We start from the raw sequence: 26,431 nt of genomic DNA on the forward strand, positions 1-26,431 counted from the left end.
GGAGCCATAGATATAAAACTGACTTCCTTACCTGTGCTCATAGTGGAAGTCTGGTTTTCACTGGAGGAATGGTAACCCACTCATCCCAACTTGGTCCAGCCTCCCTCCCAAGAGCAGCATGAGGAAGTAAAACAGAAGAACAGCCAGCTAATAACAGGTAGTGGTGCATGTCATGATACTTGCTTACTTTTTGATTAGGTGGGGGTGAAATTCACTCTGGCTATGTAATAGGGGCTCCTTTTGCTAGGACAGGGTAAGAGAATCCTCCAAAGCCTCATCCAGCAAAAAACCACTGAGCCACAGAAAAAGAGGCCTAACAGATAGTAGAAGCTTTGGAGGATTTTGGAGGAGCACGAGGAAAGTTTCATAGAAGCAGTTGTACTTGCCCTTTCCCAACTAAGCAGCAGGCAGGTGTTAATTATATATAGGCAATGGGGCTGCTTTACAGACCTTGTTGAGATATTTTATAAAATACACTTTTATAAATATGGAGCAAAGGAAATCCTTACCATCACTGTTGGCAATTAATTTGTACATGCCGAGTTATAGAACATCAGGGAGAAAGATCACTGGTGCTAGAGTGCAGGGGTTTCTGGGACTAATGAATTGAGGGGTTGGCTTATTAAAGAAGACACAAAAAGAAACTGCTTTCTCTTCAAGGGCTGCCACAGGTTAGGCAAAGATTTTTTGTGTGAATGCTGTACTCAAGACCTGAATTAACTATGCCTCAATAAGTCCTGGGGGCTTCCCAGGTGGCTCAGTGGGTAAAGAATCTGCCTGCAATGCAGGAGACGCAGGAGACTGGGGTTTGATCCCCGTGTGAAGAAGATCCCCTGGAGGAGGGCATGGCAACCCACTCCAGTATTCTTGCCTGGAGAATCCCATGGACAGAGGAGCCTGGCGAGCTACAGTCCATAGGGTCACAAAGAGTTGGACAGGACTGAAGCAGCTAAACGCACACGCATGATAAATCCTGCGCTTTTGAATTTGAATGAAGTCAGTTGATGTCTGTGGTAATTGAACTCAGCATCACACTCACTCCCACTATGAAACACCCAGCCTTGAGAGTTTAAGAGTAGAGATATCAGTGCTATTTGCATTTTAATGTCAGATAGAACTGCGTACAATGTGTTCTGACTTAAGAAGCATTTCAGTATGTACAAGGATCCAATGGCCCTTCCTAACTTTTTCCTATTTGCAGCACCACACATATTGCCACAGGAATGTGGCAACTTGAACCAAGAGGATTACAGGTGTGCCTCATTTTATGAACTATCTGTGTGCCTATAAACATGGCCACCAAAAAACAATTCCCATACATAATCCTGTTTTTTATTGCCTCCCATAATAACACTGGAGATGCCTTCTTCTGACAAATGTTGTAGTCCCAAGATGCTGCAAAATCTCAAAAATATCAAACATTGACCATCTTACTTGAGAAGGAAATTTTCAACTGTCTTGATAATGCCTTAGAAATAAAAATAGTAGTCGCTTAAAGAAATAAAAGTTCAGGGTATCTTTCATAGGACAGAATTGATGTAGGTGCCTTTCACTACCTACTTCAGAGTGATGCTGGGGAGTTTCAGTAACAAAAGTAAAAGCACTTTATCCATTGCAAAGCTCTGTATGCATGTGAATTCTCCTTACTCTTCTAATTATTCTTGGATAGTCACTTTAAAGAAACAGAAAAACTCCCCATCTGGAAATTGGAAGTAACATTTCACATGGTTGTGGCAAGGGGTCAATGAAATGATGTTATCTGGAAACTGAAAATCCTGTTACAGGATAAGCGAGGGTTCTTCTGCTAATGCATCACTTTATAGGCTGTATTTTTTGGTTTGTTTCTTCCAATTTTTGTCTCATGTCCTTGTTAAGTTTAGTGACCCTAGGCAGGTAAAGTTTCGTTTGCATGCACATATTTTATTGACTTGTGGTAGCCTATTGATTTGAGTGGCTTTTTAGCGTCTGCTTGTTCAAACTGACTTTTGGGAGCTGCTTATTGTGTTTTTAAGTAAACCATGGTTTATTTAGAAACATCTCCCCAAGGGGGACAGAGTTTAAAGAGAAAGAAACTATAGGAATTTTACCTTCTCTCAACCCATTAATGGGTATTTTTGAACAGTAATGGATTAATGGATATTTGTAGAAGTTCAGAGTTGACGATATAGAGCCTGAGTTTAGAACTTGGTACATTATTTACCAGAGACATATTAATGCTAGAGGCATTAGTTTCTGTAAAAATCGCCCAGTCAATAATGTGTTAAGAAACTTTTAAATGGTCTTCTAACCTTTCCCCTTAATTACTATACATGAGTCACATCAACATTTATCTGCTACCAACTTGGTAATATATATCTTACATATACAGGCACACAAACGCTGAACTCATACACTGCAACCTCTTCTGCTGCCAGCCAGGAATACCCACCACTCACTCATTTTGTCATCTAGAGAAACTGACAGTAGTTACGTTCAGAAATTGCAAACTGGTTGTCTGTGGCATAATTTTGGCCTCATCTATGTTTTGTTTGGCCCTCTCAAGTTTTTTGTTTTAATTTAATTAGTAGTTAATATGTCCATATTCCAAAACTTCACACAAATTTTCACCTGAATTGCCAACTTGTCTTGAAAAATGGAATGAATTGGTAATACTGGGTCAGCATTCAATAATCCCCTAGAATTTAGCAGCAACTGGGCTTGGGCTCCCAGTTCACCTGCTAGGTTGTTGATTCTTTTGTAACCAGCTAGCCTTCTATGGTCATTGAGTAGACAGCCCTGTACTTAAAACTAATGCATTCACAAAGACCAGTTTAATATCATGGAACAGAGAGGAGATAATTGTGTTGGCCAGTGTACCTAATGGCAGGATGTGTGAGTGGATAGCCACTATCTTAGTGGAACCTCTCATTTGAACCAGAAGGTAAAGATTTAACGCAATGGACATGAAGCTCCCACGGCTCTTTCAAATGGTGCTCTGAGCTCATATAACTTCATGTTTGTCTACATGGATTATCTGTCCCTCCACCTCCACTCCCACTATCCATATATTTGAGACAGAGAAAGTAAAAGTGAAGACACTCAGTCGTGTCCGACTCTTTGCAACCACATGGACTGTAGCCTATCAGGCTCCTCCGTCCATGGGATTTTCCAGCCAAGAGTGCTAGAGTGGATTGCCATTGCCTTCTCCAGGGGATCTTCCTGACCCAGGAATTGAACCCAGGTCTCCCGCATTGCAGGCAGACGCTTTACTGTCTAAGCCACCAGGGAGACAGGGAAGGTGCTTGCAACTTCTTTAGCTGCTTCTAAGGGCCTAGCGTAAGGTGGAGTCAATAGTAGGAGCTCAGAAAATATGAAGCATTCTATCCAGTGATCAGTTCAGTTCAGTCACTCCATCGTGTCCGACTCTTGGCAACCCCATAAATCACAGCACACCAGGCCTCCCTGTCCATCACCAATTCCCGGAGTTTACCCAAACTCATGTCCATGGAGTCGGTGAGGCCATCCAGCCATCTCATCCTCTGTCGTCCCCTTCTCCTCCTGCCCCCAATCCCTCCCAGCATCAGAGTCTTTTCCAGTGAGTCAACTCTTCGCATCAGGTGGCCAAAGTACTGGAGTTTCAGCTTTAGCATCATTCCTTCCAAAGAAAGCCCAGGGCTGATCTCCTTCAGAATGGACTGGTTGGATCTCCTTGCAGTCCAAGGGACTCTCAAGAGTCTTCTCCAACACCACAGTTCAAAAGCATCAATTCTTCAGCACTCAGCTTTCTTCACAATCCAACTCTCACACCCATACATGACCACTGGAAAAACCATAATTTTGACTAGACGGACCTTTGTTGGCAAAGCAATGTCTTTGCTTTTGAATATGCTATCTAGGTTGGTCATAACTTTCCTTCTAAGGAGTAAGCGTCTTTTAATTTCATGGCTGCAGTCACCATCTGCAGTGATTTTGGAGCCCAAAAAAATAAAGTCTGACACTGTTTCCACTGTTTCCCTATCTATTTCCCAAGAAGTGATCGGACTGGATGGCATGATCTTAGTTTTCTGAATGTTGAGCATTAAGCCAACTTTTTCACTGTCCTCTTTCACTTTCATCAAGAGGCTTTTGAGTTCCTCTTCACTTTCTGCCATAAGGGTGGTGTCATCTGCATATCTGAGGTTATTGATATTTCTCCTGGCAATCTTGATTCCAGCTTGTGCTTCTTCCAGCCCAGTGTTTCTCATGATGTACTCTGCATATAAGTTAAATAAGCAGGGTGACAGTATACAGCCTTGACGTACTCCTTTTCCTATGCACCATAAAGTCTTTCTTTTTTTAAGTATAGCAATATGAAGCTTATTAAAGTAAACTAACATGCATGCAGTTAAAGCTATCCAGTCCTTACAATTAGAGTAGCTAGATATTGGTTACATGGCTTTTACCCTGAAAGAAAACAATTCTTAGTTAACCAAATCACCTGTCATTTTCTTTCTTTTCTTTTCTTGACCATGACAAATGCAGAGTTCATGAAATGAGAACTGAACATTTTGATGATTTGCTGTGTCTCCAGATTAATGGATTAATTAACTAATTAATTAACTGGTTTTCTGTGTGCCTAGGTGGATAACATGATTAATTAGTAGGGCACAAGTAAGGGAAGAAAAGGAAATATTTCTTAAGTACCGGGAAGGGGAATTAAACAGTGATCATTACTACAGGTTGATAGAAGGAAGTAGCTGGGGAGAAGAGGCTGAATTCTATATGTTTTAGTATGTCAAATCATAGGGTGTGGCAATTTTGTGCGGGAACCAGAAGGTCCAGGGTTCTGGGAGTCTTCTAGAAAAGCAAATCCCCCTCCTCATTTCATCATTGCCACCTCACCCCATCATCCTAATCCTGAAAGCAACAGGAGGAGAAGGAACCTGGGTATGGCAGCAGGGGTAAGAAAAAGCAGTTGAAATTAAGAGATGTTTTAAACTTAAAATGGAATGGGGGAAATATCCAGCCAAAAACTGTAAATAAACTATTACAAAGGATAGCATACATGGTAAAATAAGAACAATAGAAGAATTTAGCAATTGACAAAGTAGAATAGCTTGGGAAAGGGGAAGAAATAATGGATGTGGCTTCAGTTGTATGAAGTTGGAGCACTTAAAATTTTGAACTTAAGTCTTTGGCAGAGAGAAGTAAATATGACTGTCTAGGTATCATGAAGACTTAGTGTGGAACAATATATGGCATAAAGTTGAAAAGATTGGGATAGAGAATACCAAATGCCATCATTGAGAATATATTCCATAGGCCATCTGACCAGAGAAAGAGTGATACAATCACAGTGCTTACACAGAGTTGTTTTCTCATTGATGACTCAATTTCAACAATTTAAATGTAATTTCTCACTCTCCATGCCACATTCCCACAAGATCTTTTTTTATTTTTTTGTCTTGACTCCTTGGCACCATTCTTTTGTAAACATCTCAAGGGTGGTACAGTAACTTGGAAACTCCCATAAGTTGTCAAGATGATTCAGGTAAACTTTGATTGCTATGAACTGACTTTTCAATTGACATACAAAGGCTCTCTCCATTAGTACTAACTTATTGGTTAAAGAATTGAACAGATAGTATAACAGATATGGGTATATTTGGGAGAGCGGAAGTAGCAAATGATTGTTTAAGTGGGGTCCCAAACTTAAATACCTGCTGGAATTGGGTGCCCCATCTAAAGGGAGCAGCTGCTACTCTGTTCCAGCAGACTGTTGCCATGTGAAAATGTAGGTCCCCTGTTACCAGATGTTCAGATTTTTTAATAGAAACTTGGATTTTTATTTGAAATTTTCTGCTTTTTAAATATTATCAATTAATTAAGAACTTAAAAACACTAGGTGGGCCAAGCAAACACTTCCATAACCGCCAAATGGTGAATTCTAATTTAGATGATGGATGGAATTCATGATAGAACTTTGATTTTATGACTTAAGTCTGTCTCTTCGTCCATTCAGCATGGGCTTATTTGCAGTTTGGTGGATGTGAGTACTCCCAGATGGTAGTCTTGCATGTTGACTTGTATCCTATAAGGTTACATTGGGGAAAGCCTCCCCAACGGTAACATGGTAAGCAGACTCTGCTTGGTTAGAATCAATCTGTCGACAAGTAACAGAAAAATCAGTTGGTAAAACTATGAGATATGTAAAGTAATCAGATGGTAGTTCTTGTTCATGCACTTTTTGCTCTCACCAGATCATGAATCCCTTGAAGGCTATGATAAAGACTTGGGATTTGGTTCTAAAACTGTTGGGAAGCTATTGGAGGCTTGCGAGTAGGAAGGGATATGATCCAACTTATTATTCTAAAAAGAACACTCTAAAATAGAAGATATGAAAGCCCTGTCTAGGCCTTCAACCTGAAGATTTCCAAAATATCTGTCCTTACTGAACTCAGCCTCTCCCCCAACCATTTGTCCTTCCCTAGGAATGTAGCTCTTATATTTATGTGTTCTGTCTTTCATCCCCTCCTCCTCCCACAAATGAAAATGTTTTCCATGGTTGTTGGGCCATGTGTCCTAAGAAACTTAGAGCCTATATGATTTGGAATATGTTATCCAAGAGTAACCAATGCTTTTTCTGAATAACTAAGAAACTCTGTATTCTTGCCTGGCCCTTAGGCCATTTCTCAGATATGTGACAGGGCCTTCAAGATATCTGAACTTCTCAAATGAGAGGACAAGTGATATGGTCTTGCAAATTGACCTAATTACTCAAAGCTATGCTTCTATCTTTCAGAAAATACTGAAGGAAGGACCTCTGCTAAAGAACTGTAACTCATTCAAGAGATGGAAGCTTAGATATTTTCTGGTTCGAGGACAAAGGCTCTGCTTTGCACACCATCCTGCGGTAAGAGAATATATATATATATATATATATATATATATACACACACACACACACACACACACATATATACACACACACATAAATGTGTATGTATATATATATACGTATATGTGTCAATTGTTTTAGTAGGTAGGTACCAGGAAATAATTTGAGAGGAGATAAACCAAGAGGTAAAGACATGTTAGCAAGAATTAAGGTGGATAATCCTAATCTGCTCCACTATGTCCCTAGCTAGACCATATCCCATTATGTTGTTGCTGTTCAGTCCCTAAGTCGTCCCAGACTCTTTGCAACGCCATGGACTGCAGCACTCCAGGCTACCCTGTCCTTCACTACCTCCAGGATTTGCTCAAATTCATGTCTACTGAGTCAGTGATGCTATCTAATCATCTCATCCTCTGCTGCCCCGTCTCCTTTTGCCTTCAATCTTTCCAAGCATCAGGGTCTTTTCCAATTTTTACATCAGGTAGCAAAAGTATTGATGCTTCAGCTTCAACATCAGTCCTTCCAATGAGTATTCAAGGTTAATTTCCTTTAGGATCAACTAGTTCAATCTCCTTGCTGTCCAAGGGACTCTCAGGAGTCTTCTCCAACACCGCATTTCAAAAGCATTAATTCTTCGGTGGTCAGCCTTCTTTATGGTCCAACTCTCACATCCATACATGACTACTTGAAAAAATATAGTTTTGACTAGACAGACCTTTGCAGGCAAAGTGATGTCTCTGCTTTTTAATATGTTATCTAGGTTTGTCACAGGTTTCCTTTCAAGGGGCAAGCATCTTTTAGTTTCATGGTTGCAATCACTGTCCACATGATTTTGGAGCCCAAGAAAATAAAACCTGTCACTACTTGCACTTTTTCACCTTCTATTTACCATGAAATGATGGGACCAGAGGCCATGATCTTAGTTTTTTGAATGTTGAGTTTCAAGCCAGATTTTTCCCTCTCCTCTTTCACCTTCATCAAGAGGCTCTTTAGCTTCTCTTTACTTTATGCCTTTAGAATGATATCATTTGCATATCTGAGGTTGTTGGTATTTGTCCTGACAGTCTTGATTCCAGCTTGAGCTTCATCCAGCCTGGCATTTCTCATGATGTACTCTGCCTATAAGTTAAATAAGCAGGGTGACAATATACAGCCTTCTCACACTCCTTTCCCAATTTTGAACCAGTCCATTGTTCCATGTCTGGTTCTAACTGTTGCTTCTTGACTGGCATACAAGTTTATCAGGAGACAGGTAAGGTGGTTTCGTACTTACATCTCTTTAAGAATTTTCCACAGTTTGTTGTGATCCACACGGGAAAAGGCTTTAGTGTAATCAATGAAACGGAAGTAGATGTTTTCCTGGAGTTCCCTTGCTTTCTCTGTGATCCAACAAATATCGGCAATTTGATCTCTGGTTCCTCTGCTTCTGTTAGGTCCATACTATTTCTGTCCTTTATCGAGCCCATCTTTGCATTAAATGTTCCCTTGGTATCTCTAATTTTCTTGAAGAGATCGCTAGTCTTTCCCATTCTATTGTTTTCCTCTATTTATTTGCATTGATCACTGAGGAAGGCTTTCTTATCTCTCCTTGCTATTCTTTGGAACTCTGCATTCAGATGGATATCTTTCCTTTTCTCCTTTGCCTCTCACTTCTCTTCTTTTCATAGCTTTTTGTAAGGCCTCCTCGACAACCATTTTGCCTTTTTGCATTTCTTTTTCTTGGGGATGGTCTTGATCAGTGCCTCCTGTACAATGTCATGAAACTCCGTCCATAATTCTTCAGGCACTTTTGACTAGACAGACCTTTGCAGGCAAAGTCTGTGTATCAGATATAATCCCTTGAATCCATTTGTCACTTCCACTGAATAGTCATAAGGGATTTGATTTAGGTCAAACTTGATTTAGGTCAAACCTGAGCGGTCTAGGGATTTGATTTAGGTCAAACCTGAGTGGTCTAGTGGTTTTCCCTACTCTCTTCAGTTTAAGTCTGAATTTTGCAATAAGGAGTTCATGACCTGAGCCACAGTCAGCTATAGAGCTTCTCCATCTTTGGCTGAAAAGAATATAATCAATCTGATTTCAAATCCCTAAAGATGATGCTGTGAAAGTGCTGCACTCAATATGCAAGCAATTTTGGAAAATTCAGCAGGGGCCACAGACTGGAAAAGGTCAGTTTTCATTCCAATCCCAAAGAAAGGCAATGCCAAAGAATGCTCAAACTACCATACAATTGCACTCATCTCACACGCTAGCAAAGTTATACTCAAAGTTCTCCAAGCCAGGCTTCAACAGTACATGAACCATGAACTTCCAGATGTTAAAGCTGGATTTGGAAAAGGCAGAGGAACCAGCGGTCAAATTGTCAACATCTGTTGGATCATTGAAAAAGCAAGCGAGTTCCAGAAAAACATCTACTTCTGCTTTATTGACTATGCCAAAGCCTTTGACTGTGTGGATCACAAGAAACTGTGGAAAATTCTTCAAGACATGGGAATACCAGACCACCTGAACTGCCTCCTGAGAAATCTGTATGCAGGTCAAGAAGCAACAGTTAGAACTGGACCTGAACAACAGACTGGTTCCAAATCGGGAAAGGAGTACAGCAAGGCTGTATATTGTCACCCTGCATATTTAACCTATATGCAGAGTACATCATGAGAAACGCTGGACTGGATGAAGCACAAGCTGGAATTAAGATTGCCAGAAGAAATATCAATAACCTCAGATATGCAGATGACACCACCCTTATGGCAGAAAGTGAAGAAGAACTAAAGAGCCTCTTGATGAAAGTGAAAGAGGAGAGTGAAAAAGTTGGCTTAAAACTCAACATTCAGAAAACTAAGATCATGGCATCTGGTCCCATTACTTCATGGCAAATAGATAGGGAAACAGTGGAAACAGTGACAGACTATTTTGGAGGGCTCCAAAATCACTGCAGATGGTGACTGCAGCCATAAAATTAAAAGACACTTGCTCCTCAGAAGGAAAGTTATGACCAAACTAGACAGCTTATTAAAAAGCAGAGACATTACTTTGCCTGCAGAGGTCCATCTAGTCAAGGCTATGGTTTTTCCAGTAGTCATGTATGGATGTGAGAGTTGGACTATGAAGAAATCTGAGCACTGAAGAATTGATGCTTTTGAACTGTGGTGTTAGTGAAGACTCTTGAAAGTCCCTTGTACAGCAAGGAGATCCAACCAGTCCATCCTAAAGGAAATCAGTCCTAAATATTCATTGGAAGGACTGATGCTGAAGCTGAAACTCCAATACTTTGACCACCTGATGCTAAGAACGGACTCATTTGAAAAGATCCTGATGCTGGGAAAGATTGAAGGAAGAAGGAGAAGGGGATGACAGAAGACGAGATGGTTGGATGGCATCACTGACTCAATGGACATGAGTTTGAGTAAACTCCAGGAGATGGTGATGGACAGGGAGGCCTGGCATGCTGCAGTCCACGGGGTCACAAAAATTCAGACATGACTGAGCGACTGAACTGAAGGCCCACTTGACTTCACATTCCAGGATGTCTGGCTCTAGGAGACTGACCACACCATCATGGTTATCTGGTTCATTAAGACCTTTTCTGTATAGTTTTTCTGTGTATTCTTGCCACCCTCTTTTAATCTCCTCTGCTTCTGTTAGGTTCTTACTGAGCCACTTCATTCTTTCTGGCCTGAGTACATGCTAAGTCACTTCAGTTGTGTCCGACTCTTTGCAACCCTAGGTACTGTAGCCTGCCAGGCTCCTCTGTCCATGAGATTCTCCAGGCAAGAACACTGGAGTGGGTTGCCATGCCCTCTTCCAGGGGATCTTCCTGAGGCAGGGATCAAATCTGCATCTCCTGTGGCTCCTGTATTGCAGGCAGATTCTTTCCCCCTGGGCCACCAGAGAAGCCTCATTCTTTCTGGAGCTATTAGTAATTGCCCTGAACTCTTCCCCAGTAGCATATTGGACATCTTTCAACCTGGGGGCTCATTTTCCAGTGTCATACCTTTTTGCCTTTTCATATTGTTCATGGAGTTCTCCAGTCAAGAATACTGGAGTGGGTTGCCATGCCCTCCTCCAGTGGACCACGTTTTGTCAGAACTCTTCACTATGTCCTGTCCATCTTGGGTGGCCCTGCATGGCATGGCTCATAGCTTCCTTGAATTATGCAAGACCCTTCACCACAACAAAGCTGTGATCCATGAAAGCAGTATCCTACTATGTTCTCCAGCATAAACCTTTAGTTTTAAATAATCCTGAGCTACCTAAGCTTTCCTATAAATCCCATAAAAGTTTGGGGAAGAGTTGTGTTTTGGGTTTAGTTTGGTTAATTTTCTGTTTGTTACATGATATATCAATCAAAACCATGATGCTAAATAAATCCAGCACTCAAGCCAAATAAATAATGGGATTATAACTGCCAAAAATGCCTTTAGTGTACCTGTGTGTGTGTTTAATTTTTAGTGTATCTTTGCCTCAATAACCAGATGATTCCTTTTCCCTCTCCCTCTCATACCTTTCCAGTTTGCACGCTTTGAAACAATTGATTTGTCTCAAGTTGCCTTGGCAGAAAGCAGCTGTAGAAACCTTTGCCACAGTTTTTGCGTAAGTAAGATTAGGATTGCCTGAATGGGCAAGGGTGAGAGCTAGCTGGGAAGAGGGGTCTCCATATCCGCCTGTTGCCTGTTTGGAATTCAAATTTCCCAAGTCTTCTTTAATCCCAAAGTGTGTTTGGAAATCCACTTAGAGTAGCATTGCAAATGAGTGCTAAAGATTATTCATGTGAGTATTTTCTATCAGCCCACTGATGGGGGGAAAGAGCATGATTGCCCTTGTCTCTATTACCAGTTTGATATAAAAGCAGAGATGATTTCAGAATGTGGGTGACTATTTCAAAAATCAATCCTTCTGGTGAAGGTAATTTAAATGAATATCATTGGGAGGCTTTCAAGAGACTGCTAATATGTTGTAGACTAAATCAAGATATTTGAGCTACATGGCATTTTCTCCTTTGATGAAACAGATAAGAACCTAAATCCAAAGTGAAAGTTACTCTATGCTGAGATTACTAATGAGAGTACCTCAAAGAAAGCAGAGGATTTTCCAGGGATGTATTCAAGGGCTTGTCACTGCTAAAATGTCATAAGACTTGGTCATTCAGGTAAATTCAGAACAGAAATCTCACTGAAAAATAACAAGTCCATTGGCCCAAGAATTCTCATACCCATCTTCTCACAGAAATGTTTTTTTTTTCAGCGTCAGTGGTGGGTTATGGAGAGCAGGGTTCCTCTTCAGGCAGGTGGAGAGTGGTACTTGGCAGACTAAAGAGCTATGGGCCCAATACCCTGCTTCCATAGCTGGTCCACAGTCTCTTCTTTGAAAGGAGAGCAGTTGAAAGGAGACCCTATCTCATTTCTCTCTCATTGCATCATACTGACCCAGGAAAAGCTGAGGGTTCCGTTGACCCAGTTCCAAAATCTTAACTTTTGAGTGATAAGCACACAAGATAATGTTTTGGGTATCATTCTATAAAAATTCCAAGGGCTAGGTTTCCCCTTAGCCTAATTAAAACATAGAGGCACTATGCATCAACCCCACATAAGAATGGGTTTAGACCAAAGGAGCGACTGTTGTTACTAATTCCAACTAGTTCCTATTGCCATTATCACAGAATCATGCGGTGCTACATGCACAAGAAGAACAAATTGTTTGTTGTTGTGGTGAGCTCTAGCTGCAAGATTTGGGCTTGGGGTGGTGGACACTGGTAATGAAGACAAGTAGGGCCATTGAAGCAATGCTATAGCTATAGCTATCCATGCTCCCTCCTGCCCTTTGGGAAAAGATGAAGTTAGCAGGGTCTACCTCTGCTAGACCCTCAACATGGCTTTCTCATTGTTTCTGCAAGGTTTTTGCACCAAGCAGGATTAAGAGAGATAATAGTAAAATTCTCTTCAGATTTTCCCTGACCATAAGAAAGAAAGAAACTGGATTTGTAGTTTCCTCACTCCAGTCTCACTCTCCCCTCAAACAGAAATAGCCACACCCTGATGAAAAAGAAACACTTTTACCATTTCAGGTAGGTAGAGCAGGAAGTAAACAAGTAAGATTTTCAGGCAACTTTATTTTAGTAACAGATGGGTGCTTGGCCTAGTGTTTAAGAGCATGTGTGCTGGAGCCAAAGAATCTAGATTCAAATTTTGGCTTAGTTTCTTACCTACTCTTTTGCCCTGAGCAAGTCATTTAACTCCCTTTGCCACAGAAAAAGTATCCTGACTATAAAGTGAGGGAAAATAATACTGCCTAGCTCTTGGATTTGTAATGAAGATTGAAATAAATAAGATAAATAAAGTACAATAGAACAGTGCCCGGTACATAGTAAGTGCCTTTAAATTGTTGTTTATTACTGTTATTAGTTGGGCTGGCTCTTGGAACTGCTGTCATATATTTAAGAAGTGGCTTTGGTAGTGCTTGGTAGACCTGTCTAGTATCTTAGAGAGTTCAAATGCTCTGGGGGCAAAGTTTGAGTTGGGAACCAGCTAATAATGTGACTTTCTGTAGGTGATCACACCACAACGAAAAGTTACGCTGGCTGCACCAAATCGGAAAGACATGGAAGAATGGATTAACGTCATAAAAACCGTGCAACAGGGAGAAATCCGTAAGGTAAGCTAAATAATAGAGAATCCACTCAACTCTCATGGGTACACACTTAATTGACTGCATTAGCTAAGCCACCTTTCAAACACGGAAATAATAAAATGGAAGCAGATACCATCTGATCAGGAATTTTGTGTGTATATCATTAGGAAATCTGTCTATAAATAGAATTAATTCACTTAGACTCAAACCTTGGTAAATATGTGGTTTAGAAACCTCTGTACACATCCAGTTTATATATAGATGTCACTGTTTGCTCAATGGATGAGGTATTCAAGATGAATGTGGGAAGCTAACTTAGATGTTCTTATGTTATTAATAGCATAGCTGCAATCAGCAGTCTTGACTTGAGTCTGCGAAGTGACTATAGTAAGAACTAAGGAAACTGAGGCTCAAAGATAAGGAACTAGACCAAGACAAAATAACTATTCAGTTGCAAAGCCAAGATTTAGACCCAGGCTATGTGAATCCAAAGCCTAGGTCCCTAACCATTATGCCCTTCTGCCTCTCTGTTTACTGTTCACAATAAAGGAAATATAGAGGGAGGAGCAAGGAACAGTCTTCCCCAAAGCATGGCAGGGTTCCTTTTCTCCTTAACAATACCAAGCCCTGGGCTACTGCTCCGGGCAACAAGTGGTACTACCATTGAAACTCTGGGCTATGCCCTCTGCTCAGACTTCTACAGACCTACTGCACTAGAAGTTATGTAAGTTCCAAGAGAGGAGGGATTTTTGTCATTTATTCACTTAGAGCAGTGTCTCGCACATAGTAGAGGCTCAATAAGTATTCTTTGAATGAATAAATGAATCTGAGGGTAATCTTGGGGCCAGGGTTTAGAAAGAGAGTGATATATAGTTCATCCTAAACAAAGTTCTACTGTGAAGATTTTGAGATAATGGGGAAGATTAATTCAAACGTGAAAAGAAACTGATGTATAGGAGATGTATAGGCCCTGTGATACTCAAGAGGGATAATGGATTCTATACTCCCATAATCATAAGCTAGCAAACTTTATAAAAACCATTAAAAAGTAGAGCACCTATATATGAAAGGGGTCAAGTTTTCCAGTAAAATGCTAATGTTTTATAGTTTGAGAATTCAGGATTTCTTTCTCTACTTATTAGCAAAAATGCATATAAAAGTTAAAAAATATAACCTGATGTCTTAAGTAACTAGTAAAGGGTAGAGGATTGTTATAGATATTTGGGGTGGAGCGGTAATGGCACCCCACTCCAGTACTCTTGCCTGGAAAATCCCATGGACAGGGGAGCCTGGTGGGCTGCAGTCCATGGGATTGCTAGGAGTCGGACACGACTGAGCGACTTCGCTTTCACTTTTCACTTTCATGCATTGGAGAAGGAAATGGCAACCCACTCCAGTGTTCTTGCCTGGAGAATCCCAGGGACGGGGGAGCCTGGTGGGCTGCCGTCAATGGGGTCACACAGAGTCAGACATGACTGAATCGACTTAGCAGCAGCAGCAGCAGTGTAAAATAATAGGTAGTGATGTTGTTCAGTCGCTCAGTCGTGTCTGACTCTGCGACACCATGGACTGCAGCACGCCAGGATTCTCTATCCTTCACCATCTCCTGGAGCTTGCTCAAACTTATGTCCATTGAGTCAGTGATGCCATCCAACCATCTCGTCCTCTGTCATCCCCTTCTACTGCTTTCAATCTTTTCCAGCATCAGGGTCTTTTCTAATGAGTCGGTTCTTTGCATCAAGTGGCCAAAGTATTGGAGCTTCAGCTTCAGCATCAGTCCTTCTAACGAATATTCAGGACTGATTTCCTTTAGGATTAACTGGTTTGATCTCCTTGCAGTCTAAGGGACTCTCAAGAGTCTTCTCAAAACCACAACTCAAAAGCATCAATTCTTTGGCATTCAGCCCTCTTTATGGTCCAAATCTCACATCCATACATGACTACTGGAAAAACCATAGCTTTGACTATACGGACCTTCATCAGAAAAGTAATGTCTCTGCTTTTTTAATATGCTGTCTAGGTTTGTCATGGCTTTCTTCCAAGGAGCAAGTGTCTTTTAATTTCATGGCTGCAGTCACCATCTGCATGATTTTGGAGCCCAAAAAAATAAAGTCTGTCACTGTTTCCATTTTCCCCCCATCTATTTGCCGTAAAGTGCTGAGACCAGCTGCCATGATCTTCATTATTTGAATGTTGAGTTTTAAACCAGCTTTTTCACTCTCTTCTTTCACTTTCATCAGTAAGCTCTTTAGTTCCTCTTCACTTTCTGACATAAGGATGGTGTCATCTGTATATTAGAGGTTATTGATAGTTCTCCCTGCAGTCTTGATTCCAGCTTGTGTTGCATCCAGCCCAGCATTTCTCATGATGTATTCTGCATATAAGTTAAATAAGCAGGGTGACAATATATAGCCTTGATGTATACTTTTCCCAATTTTGAACCACTCCATTGTTCCATGTCTGGTTCTAACTATTGCTTCTTGACCTGTATACAGATTTCTCAGGAGGCTGGTAAGGTGGTCTGGTATTCCCATATCTTTAAGAATTTTCCACATTTTGTTGTGATGCACACAGTCAAAGGCTTTAGCATAGTCAATGAAGCAGAAGTAGATGGTTTTCTGGAATTCTCTTGCTTTATCTATGATCCAGCAGATGTTGGCAATTTGATCTCTGGAGAACTCCATGGACAGTATGAAAAGGCAAAAAGATATGACGTTGGAAGATGAGCTCCCCTGGTTAGAAGGTGCCTGATATGCTAATGGAGAAGAGAGGAAGGCAATTACTTCTGGCTCCAGAAAGAATTAAGAGGCTGGGCCAAAGCGGAAACATTTCTAAGTTGTGGATGTATCTGGTGGTGAAAGTAAACTCTGATGCTGTAAAGAACAATATTGCATAGGAACCTGGAATGTTAGGTACATGAATCAAGGTAAATTAGACATGGTCAAGCAGGAGAGGGCAACACTGAACATTGATATTTTAGGAACCAGTGAACTAAAATGGACAGAATTGGGAGAATTTAATTCAGGTAACAATTATATCTACTACTGTGGGCAAGAATCCCTTAGAAGAATTGGAGTAGCCCTCATAGTTAACAAAAGAGACTGAAGTGCAGTACTTGGGTGCAACCTCAAAAATGACAAAATGATCTCAGCTTGTTTCCAAGTAAACCATTCAACATCACAGTAATACAAGTCTATGCCCCAACCACTGATGCCAAAAAGGCTAAAGTTGACCACGTTTATGAAGACCCACAGCACCTTCTAGAAGTAACACCAAAAAAAGATGTCCTTTTCATCATAGGGGATTGGAATGCAAAAGTAGGAAGTGAGGAGATACCCAGAATAACAGGCAAGTTTGGCCTTGGTGCGCAAAATGAAGCAGGGCAAAGGCTAGCAGAGTTTTGTCAACAGAAAACACTGGTCATAGCAAACACCTTTTTTCAACAACAAGGGACAACTCTACACATGGACATAACCAGACGGTCATACAGAATTCAGATTGATTATATTCTTGGCAGCTGAAGATGGAGAAGCTCTATACAGTCAGCAAAAACAAGACAAAGAGCTGAATATGGCTCAGATCATGAGCTCCTTATTGTAAAATTAAGGCCTAAATTGAAGAAAGTAGGGAAAACCACCAGAGAAGGCAATGGCACCCCACTCCAGTACTCTTGTCTGGAAAATCCCATGGATGGAGGAGCCTGGTAGGCTGCAGTCCCTGGGGTCGCTGAGGGTCGGACACGACTGAGCAACTTCACTTTCACTTTTCACTTTTCACTTTCCTGCATTGGAGAAGGAAATGGCAATCCACTCCAGTGTTCTTGCCTGGAGAATCCCAGGGATGGCGGAGCCTGGTGGGCTGCCATCTCTGGGGTCGCAGAGTCGGACACGACTGAAGTGACAGCAGCAGCAGAGAAAACCACTAGATCATTCAGGTATGACCTAAATCAAACCCCTTAATGATTATATAATGGAGGTGACAAATAGATTCAAGGGATTATATCTGGTAGACAGAGTCCCTAAAGAACTGTGGACAGGTTTGTAACATTGTACAGAAGGCAATGACCAACACCAACCCCAAGAAAAAGAAATGCAAGAAGGCAAAGTGGTTATCGGAGGAGGCTTTACAAATAGCTAAGGAAAGAAGAGAAGCGAAAGTCAAGAGAGAAAGGGTAAGATATACCCAAATGATTGTAGAACTCCAGAGAATAGCAAGGAGAGATGAGAAGGATTTCTTAAGTAACCAATGCAAAGAAATAGAGAAAACAATAGAATGGGAAAGACTAGAGATCTTATCAAGAAAATTGGAGACACCAAGGGAACATTTCATGAAAATATGGGCACAGTAAAGGACAGAAAAGGCTAGGACCTAAAAGAAGCAGAAGAGATTAAAAAGAGGTGGCAAGGATACACAAATGTATACAAAGAAGGTCTTAATGACCTGGATAACCACAATGGTGTGGTCACTCACTTAGAGCCAGATATCCTGGAGTGTGAAGTCAAGTGGGCCTTAGAAAGTATTAGTATGAACAAAGCTAGTGGAGATGATGAAATTCCAGCTGAGTTATTTAAAATACTAAAAACAATGATGCTGTTAAAGTGCTATACTCAATATGTCAGCAAATTTGGAAAACCCGGCTATGGCCACAGGACTGGAAAAGGTCAGATTTCCTTCCAATCCCAAAGAAAGGCAATGCCAAAGAATGTTCAAACTACCGTACACTTGTGCTCATTTCACATGCTAGCAAGTTAATGCTCAGAATCCTTCAAGTTAAGCTTCAACAATATGTGATCTGAGAATTTCCAGATGTACAAGCTGGATTTAGAAAAGGCAAAGGAACCAGAGATCAAATTGCCAACATCCGCTGGATCATAGAAAAAGCAAGGGAATTTTAGAAAAACATCTACTTTTGCTTCATTGACTACACAAAAGGTTTTGTGTGGATCACAACAAACTGGAAAATGCTTAAAGAAATGGGAATACCAGACCACCTTAGCTGCCTCATGAGAAACCTCTATGTAGGTCAAGAAGCAGCAGTTAAAACTGGACATGGAACAACTATGTGGTTCAAAATTGGGAAAGGAGTGTGACAAGGCTGTATATTGTCACCCTCCTTATTTAACTTATAGGCAGAGTACCTCATTTGAAATACTGGACTGGACGAATCACAAGCTCTAATCATGATTACTGGGAGAAATATCAACAACCTCAGATATGCAGATGATACCATTCTAATGGCAGAAAGTGAAAAGGAACTAAAGAGCCTCTTGATAAGGGTGAAAGGAGAGTGAAAAAACTGGCTTAAAACTCAACATTCAAAAAAACTAAGATCATAGCATCTGGTCCCATCACTTCATGACAAACAGAAGGGGAAAAAGTAGAAGCAGTGACAGATTTTTTTTCTTGGGCTCCAAAATCACTGCGAATGGTGATTGTAGCCATGAAATTAAAAGACGTTTGCTCCTTGGAAGGAAAACTATGACAAACCTAGACAACATATTAAAAAGCAGAGACATCATTTTGCTGACAAAGGTCTGATAGAGCTATGATTTTTCCAGTAATCATGTACAGATGTGAGAACTTGACCATAAAGGAGGCTGAGCACTGAAAAACTGATGCTTTTGAATTGTGGTGCTGGACAAGACTCTCGAGAGCCCCTTAGACTGCAAGGAGATCAAATCGGTCAATCCTAAAGGAAAACAACCTTGAATATTCACTGGAAGTACTGTTGTTGAAGCTGAAGCTCCAATATTTTGACTGCCTGATGAGAAGAAATGACTTGTTGCAAAAGACCCTGATGTTGGAAAAGATTTAGGTCAGGAGGAGATGGGGGTGGCAGAGGATGAGATGGTTAGATAGAATCACCATTGAGTTGGAAGATAGTGGAGGACAGATGAGCCTGGTGTGCTGCAGTCCATGAAGTCCCAAAGAGTTGGACTGGACTTGGCAACTGAACATCAACAACAGCATATATAATTAAATCACTCTACTGTACCTGGATCTAACACAATATTGTAAATCAACTATACTTCAATATTTAAAAAAGAGATAACACAAGAGGTAATTACAAGAGGTAATAAGTCCTGACAAGAATGTGGAGAAAAGAGATTAATAATAAATTATTATTGATACAGGCCTTATAAAAAGTAGTATTGCAGTTTCTCAAAGTATTAAAAATATAACTACCTTATGCTCCAGCAATTCCACTGCTGGGTATATATATCTATCAGACATGAAATCAGGATCTTGAATATGTATCATCACTCTCGTGTTTCTTTCAGCATTATTCACAGTAACCAAGATATGGATGTAACCTAAATGTCCCTCAGTGGATTAATGGGTTTAAAATGTAATATTTTATATACAGATACAATGGAATATTGTTCAGCCTTTAAAAAGAAGCAAATCTTGCCCATTGGAATAACATGGATGAACCTGGAAGACATTATGCTAAATTAAATAAGCCAGACACAGAAAGACAGTACTGTATGTCCTAATTTATATGTGGCATCTAAAATAAACTCAATCCCCAGGAGAAGGAAATAGCAACCCACTCCAGTATTCTTACCTGGGCAATCCCACGGACAGAGTAACCTGGTGGGCTACAGTTCATGGGGTCACAAAGAGTTGGACCCCAAACTTCTTGTCACTAAGAGTTGGACCCCAAACTTCTTGAAGGGGTTAGACTGCAAGAACTTGGACTGCTACAACAAATCCATAAATTGTGTGAATTAAGAAAATCTGTCACAGTTCTGGAGTTTAGAATTCCAAAATCAGTGTATTGGCAGGGCCATGCTCTCCTGAAGCCTCTAGAAGAGAATCCTTCTTTACCTCTTCTTAACTTCTAGTGATTACAGGCATTCCTTGACATTCCTTCACTTGTAGACACATCATTCCAATCTCACCCTCTGTCAGCACTTGCGGTTCTCTTCTGTGACTGTGTCTGAATTTCCCTCTTCTTATAAGGACAGTAGTCACTGGTTTAGGGCCTACTCTAATCCATTTTGTGTGTGTGTCTGTGTGTGTGTGTGTGTGTGTCTGTCTGTGTGTGTGTGTGTGTGTGTGTAAGTCGCTCAGTCTTGTCCGACTCTTTGTGACCCCATGGACTGTAGCTCGCCAGGCTCCTCTGTTCACGGAATTCTCCAGGCAAGAATATTGGAGTGGATTGCCATTCCCTTCTCCAGGGAATCTTCCTGACCCAGAGATCAAACCTAGGTCTCCTGCATTGTGGGCAGATTCTTTACCGTCTGAGCCTCCAGGGAACCCCAATCCATTATGACCACATCTTAAATTGATTGCATCTATAAATATCCTATTTTCAAATAAGATCACATTAACAGATACTAGGAATTTGAACATATTTTGGCAAGGGACATAATTCAGCATACCACACATACTAACTCAGGGTTGTATGCATCAAAGTTTCCTTATACAATAAGATGCACATAAGGAATATAAATCCCATTTCCTCTACTGCTAAACCAAAACAATGTCCATTTTATATATGTTTATATTATGTAGCCAATTGTACCGTGAAATTCAGTATTCTACTCAGAGTTCTTCATTTCTTCCATTTGTCCCATAGAATCTTGATCATTATAGGAGAGCTCACTTGTAAGTCTATACTGGAAGGATCTGTTTAGGAAGTTGTCTCCTACCGTAGACCATGAGCTCCTTGAGGGCAAAAACTATGGACCATGCATCTCTGCATCTCTAGTTCCTAGCTTCATAGATGACACAAAGTAGCTCTTAGTAATTATTGGAGGAGAGGGGGAAGCTGGAAGGAAGGAAGGTACTTGTAGAGTTTTTAATCTAGTGGCTTGAGAAATGGAAAGGTGCTGGTTGCTCAGTATGTCAAGACCAAGTCTATTTCATTTCCTCATGACTCTACACTCTCTACTCTGATCTTCTTGGAACTTTGTCAGGGTCTCAATATGCAAAAAATAATACAATCACAAAGTGACCTCATACTAGATGAGCCTTTGTCTCATCCAAGTAGCTTTTCCTTCCAGAAGCTTCCTAGTCAATCCAACAGCAATTTAGCACATAAATAGCATGTCAGAGAGGGAAGCAGGGTTCAAAGAGTACCATATACAGGCTATGTTTTAGATGACTAATTCCTATAAATTAATCAAAGTTGAAGACTAAATGTGCTAGGTCCCTTAATAGTGCCCTCTCTCCTCCCCCTCTTTTTTTTTCTCTCTCTCCTATCCTTCTCTCTCTCTCTCAGGGACCACTATCAGGAAGACTGTGTATTTCATTTTAAGGTCTTATGCCTTTACACGCCTAAATGATTATAACATCAAGAATAAATAGCTGAATATGTATGCCTATGTCTACATTCCAGAGGAAGGCAGAGAAAGAAGAGATCAGGCATACACAGGAATTAGAGAAAAGGTGGAAGTGTCCTGTGGAATGTACACCCAGAATAAATTGGAAGGTTTTTGGTGCCCACCCCTCCCCTTCTCCTTTTAACCCCAAAACTAGTTGTTGTTATACCCTGTACCTGCCCAACAGTCATGAGAAATAGGCTGTGTTAAACAAATGCAACATTTACAGGCAGGTTAATAGTAAACATCAAATTCAATACCATGAAAGAGGGACACCAAACAGAATGCTGTTTCAAGAAAGCAGAGACTTTGTCTTATTCATCATTATATCCCCAGTGCCTTGAAAAGTGCCAAGCACATAGTAGTTACTTGGTAAATATTTAATGAATTTTGAATGAATTAAATTGATTAACCAGAAAATTTCTATAGGCAGTCAGAGCATGGTATTCAGAAAAGAATGCTTTGGCCAGAAGCTTCTGAAATGAAACTATTGTCCCAGCAATGCAATTTTCTACTCACTTGGCAGCACTAAGCCAGGAAGGGTAACATATATCTCCAGGAGGAAGCTAAAGCCTGACAAGTATTCCTTAGCCCAGGGTCAGAGCCCTACTTCCTCCCTTTCTTGCCTGGTCAGAGGATTTGGAACCCATGCGCCCTGCACTGGGAGTGTGGAGTCTTAATCACTGGACTGCCAGGGAATTCCACCCCCCTCATTCTTTTTCCCTTTCCAAAACCATTGGGAAAAAATAGAGATGGGAGGTTTATTAAGTGTCAGCTCAACTTTGATACTTACTTTTCACATGCTCTGGCACCTTATATAGATGGCCATTTCACCCTTAGCATCAGGTTTTCTGGCCTTCTCTAATCCATCTCTGTGATTAACTCTCTATTCTTTGTTCTCTTTGCTTTATTTTAGATACCTGCAGCAGAAAACAACCCTTTTCTTGTTGGAATGCACTACTGGTATTCGAGCCACAGTCCCCGGACCCAGCACTGCAATGTTTGTCGGGGGAGCATTCCTGCCTTATCTCAAAATGTTATCATCTGTGAAGGTAACTTTCTGATTCCTTTAGGAAGTGGAGCTCAGTGGGTGGAGAGAGGGGTGGAAAAGTTCATGTGGCTTTAGTATCATTGACTCAAACCACATCGCTGAGTCTAGTGTAAGATTAACCCTGATATTTAACGACTGGGAAAAGAATATGGGAGGAAACTGGCATGAGGAAGAATTTTCATGAATCAAAAGAGAGGGTTGGATCTGGGAGGACTGGACAATACAGTCACATGGTTGAAAAAAAAAAACAGAAAATCACCTCTTTTTATCATCAATTTCCATTAAAGTTGGGTAGTAGAAAATTTGGCCAGGAAGAATAAAAAGAAACTGAAATATATGGAAAATAAGCCTTTGGAGTTAAGTCATAACTACTTAGATGCATCTAGGTTCTAACTTTTAGAGCAGCTTAGGGAAAAAAAAATAGAATCTTCATTGTCACCAGATTAACATCCATCTTTTTTCTTCTTTTTACAGTGTGTAAAGTAAAGTCTCACAGATTATGTGCTTTAAGAGCAAACAAAGATTGCAAATGGAATACATTATCCATTACTGATGACCTCCTCATGCCTGCAGATGAAGTAGTGAGTACCAGCCATGCTTTCTCGTAATCACCCTTTTACATCTCCCCTTCAGTCAGGACACAGACAACCCAAGTAGGCTTGTTCCCTAAGCTCATGATCCAAACAAATCTATAAGAATGAAAGCCTCCTCCCATCTCCCACCTGTCATTGGTCACTAGCATTGAAGTAGGGAGAGCAGGACGATGGAGAACTTCCTTAGGGTTATCTAGTGTCCTCCGGGGGGTAGTACAGTTATTCCAGCTGGCCTTCCTCTCTTTATATCTCTAACTTCTATATCTTGTCTCTTTCTATCCTTCAGAAAACCATGCCTCATCAGTGGGTAGAAGGAAACATATCTGCCAGTTCTCAGTGCGCAGTATGTCATGAGAACTGCGGCAGTTACCAGAGACTTCAAGATTTCCGGTGTCTCTGGTGTAATTCTACGGTAAGATTCTTCTCATCTTGATACTTAGAGAATTGACTTCTAGAGAAGGGGTGGGTTGGAGGTTGATTGTGCCTACATATAGATAGAAATCTCAGTGACCCTTACTCAGAAATAGATTATACAGATTCTATAGTGTAGAACTCAATATCCTACCTTTCCAAAATTGGCTATGGAATCTTTGAAAGAAAGATGTAATACTCCCTCTTATCTTTGAGGGTCTTAAATGATGAAGCCTGCTAGCAAATGGGAAGAGCTGAACTCTTTTATGACATTATGGTCAATTAAAAAAATTGTTCTCAGTATACCCTTAAGAAACATCCTGCTTTCCTCATTTACCATTTCCTAGGAAATTGTAATCTTTGTTAATTAATAATGGTTAATAATATTAGCACATTATTACTGCCACTATATATTATTTTATATACACAACCTCATTTAATCTTAAAACAACCCTAAACCAACCCTCATTGTCCCCATTTACAGAAGGGGAAAGTGAGGTTCAGAAAAGTGAAGTGATTTGCTCAAGGTCATGCAGCCAGTAAACAAAACAGTCTTGATTTATACATAATTGTGCAAAAAACTATGTTCTTAACTACAACATTACCATACCTTTAAACCAGTGGTTCTCAGTTGGGGTTATTTTCTCCCACCCCCAGAACACATTTGACAATGTCCAGAAAATTTTTTGTATCCAATGATATTCTGATGGAATTTTTTCTATTTATTGAAGTATAGTTGTTTTATAATATTATATAAATTTCAAGGGTACAAAATGATGATTCACAATTTTTAAAGTTTATACTCCATTTATGCATATTATAAAATATGGTCTATATTCCCTGTGTTGTTCTATATATCCTTATAGCTTATTTATTTCATATATAATATTAGTAATTTGTACCCCTTAATCCCCTACCCCTATCTTCACCTCCCCTCTTCCTTCTCCTCACTAGTAAACACAAGTTTTTTTCTCTATACCTGTGAGTCTATTTCTTTTTTGTTATATTCACTAGTTCATTTTTTAGATTCCGTATGTAAAAGGTAATATACAGTATTTGTCTTTCTCTGTCTGACTTATTTCACTTAGCATAATACTGTCAAGGTCCATCCATGTCAGTGCAAATGGCAGATTTTCATTCTTTTAAATGTCAGAGTACTATTCCATTATATATAACAGAAAAAAAAACAAATGAACTTTTTAGCTCTCCAACCTTTATATATCTAACAATTGTTCTTTATCAATTCATCTGTTGATGGGCACTAAGTAAGGATGCTTCCATATCTTCACTGTTACAAAAAATGCTGCTGTGAACATTGAGGTGCATGTATATTTTTGTTTTTTGTTTTTGTTTTTAACTTTTTTTAAATTTTATTTTATTTTTAAACTTTACAATATTGTATTAGTTTTTGCCAAATATCGAAATGAATCCACCACAGGTTTACCCGTGTTCCCCATCCTGAACCTTCTTCCCTCCTCCCTCCCCTACCCTCCCTCTGGGTCGTCCCAGTGCACCAGCCCCAAGCATCCAGTACCGTGCATCGAACCTGGACTGGCGACTCGTTTCATACATGATATTATACATGTTTCAATGCTATTCTCCCAAATCTCCCCACCCTCTCCCTCTCCCACAGAGTCCATAAGACTGATCTATACATCGGTGTCTCTTTTGCTGTCTCATACACAGGGTTATTGTTACCATCTTTCTAAATTCCATATATATGCGTTAGTATACTGTATTGGTGTTTTTCTTTTCTGGCTTACTTCACTCTGTATATTTTTAAATTAATGTTTTCTTCAGATATATAGCCAGAAGTAGGATTGTTGGATCCTAGGAGCCTAGCAAGCTATAGTCCATAGGGTCACAGAGTTGGACACAACTGAAGCGACTGAACATGCATGTGGTACCTCTATGTTTAGTTTTTTGAGGAACCTCCATACTGTTCTCCATAGTGACTGTACCAGTTTACATTCCCACCAACAGTATACTAGGGTTCCATTTTCTCCATATCCTTGCCCACATTTGTCATTTGTGGTCTTTTTGATGATAACCATTCTGACAGGTGTGATGTGATATCTCATAGTGGCTTTGATGTGCATTCCCCTGATAATTAGTGATATTGAGCATCTTTTCATGTGCCTGTTGGTTTTCTGTATATCTTCTTTGGAAAAATTGTCTATTTAGGTCTTCTGTCCATTTTTTATTGGAAGATAATTGCTTTAGAATGTTGTGTTGGTTTCTACTGTACAAAAATGTTCATCAGCCATAAATATATACAGACTCCCTCTTGAGCCTCCCTTCCATTTTTTACTTTGGTTGTTTTTAAATACTGAGTTGTATGAGCTATTTATGTATTTTGGCTATTAACCCCTTAATGGTCATATCATTTGCAAATAGTTTCTCCCATTCTGTCGGGTGTCTTTTCATTTTGTTGATGGTTTCCTTTGCTATGCAAAAGCATTTAATTTTAACTGGACCCCATTCGTTTATTTTTGCTTTTATTTCCCTGCCTTAGGAGACAGATCAAAAAAAAATTGCTATAATTTATGTCAAAGAGTGTTTT

General features: G+C 40.1%; 1 protein-coding gene across 1 annotated transcript in view; it reads left to right on the forward strand.

Moving 5' to 3' along the window:
- DGKK (diacylglycerol kinase kappa) overlaps positions 1-26,431 on the forward strand; it is a 174,401-nt gene that overhangs the window by 46,907 nt on the left and 101,063 nt on the right. Inside the window, exons 2-7 of the mRNA XM_027534554.1 lie at positions 6,761-6,871; positions 11,369-11,449; positions 13,403-13,507; positions 22,730-22,865; positions 23,339-23,445; positions 23,744-23,869. Coding sequence (XP_027390355.1) covers positions 6,761-6,871; positions 11,369-11,449; positions 13,403-13,507; positions 22,730-22,865; positions 23,339-23,445; positions 23,744-23,869 — 666 coding nt within the window. The remainder of the gene's footprint in view (positions 1-6,760; positions 6,872-11,368; positions 11,450-13,402; positions 13,508-22,729; positions 22,866-23,338; positions 23,446-23,743; positions 23,870-26,431) is intronic.

This window comes from Bos indicus x Bos taurus, chromosome X (assembly GCF_003369695.1).
Source record: "Bos indicus x Bos taurus breed Angus x Brahman F1 hybrid chromosome X, Bos_hybrid_MaternalHap_v2.0, whole genome shotgun sequence".
Taxonomy (NCBI): Eukaryota; Metazoa; Chordata; class Mammalia; order Artiodactyla; family Bovidae; genus Bos; species Bos indicus x Bos taurus.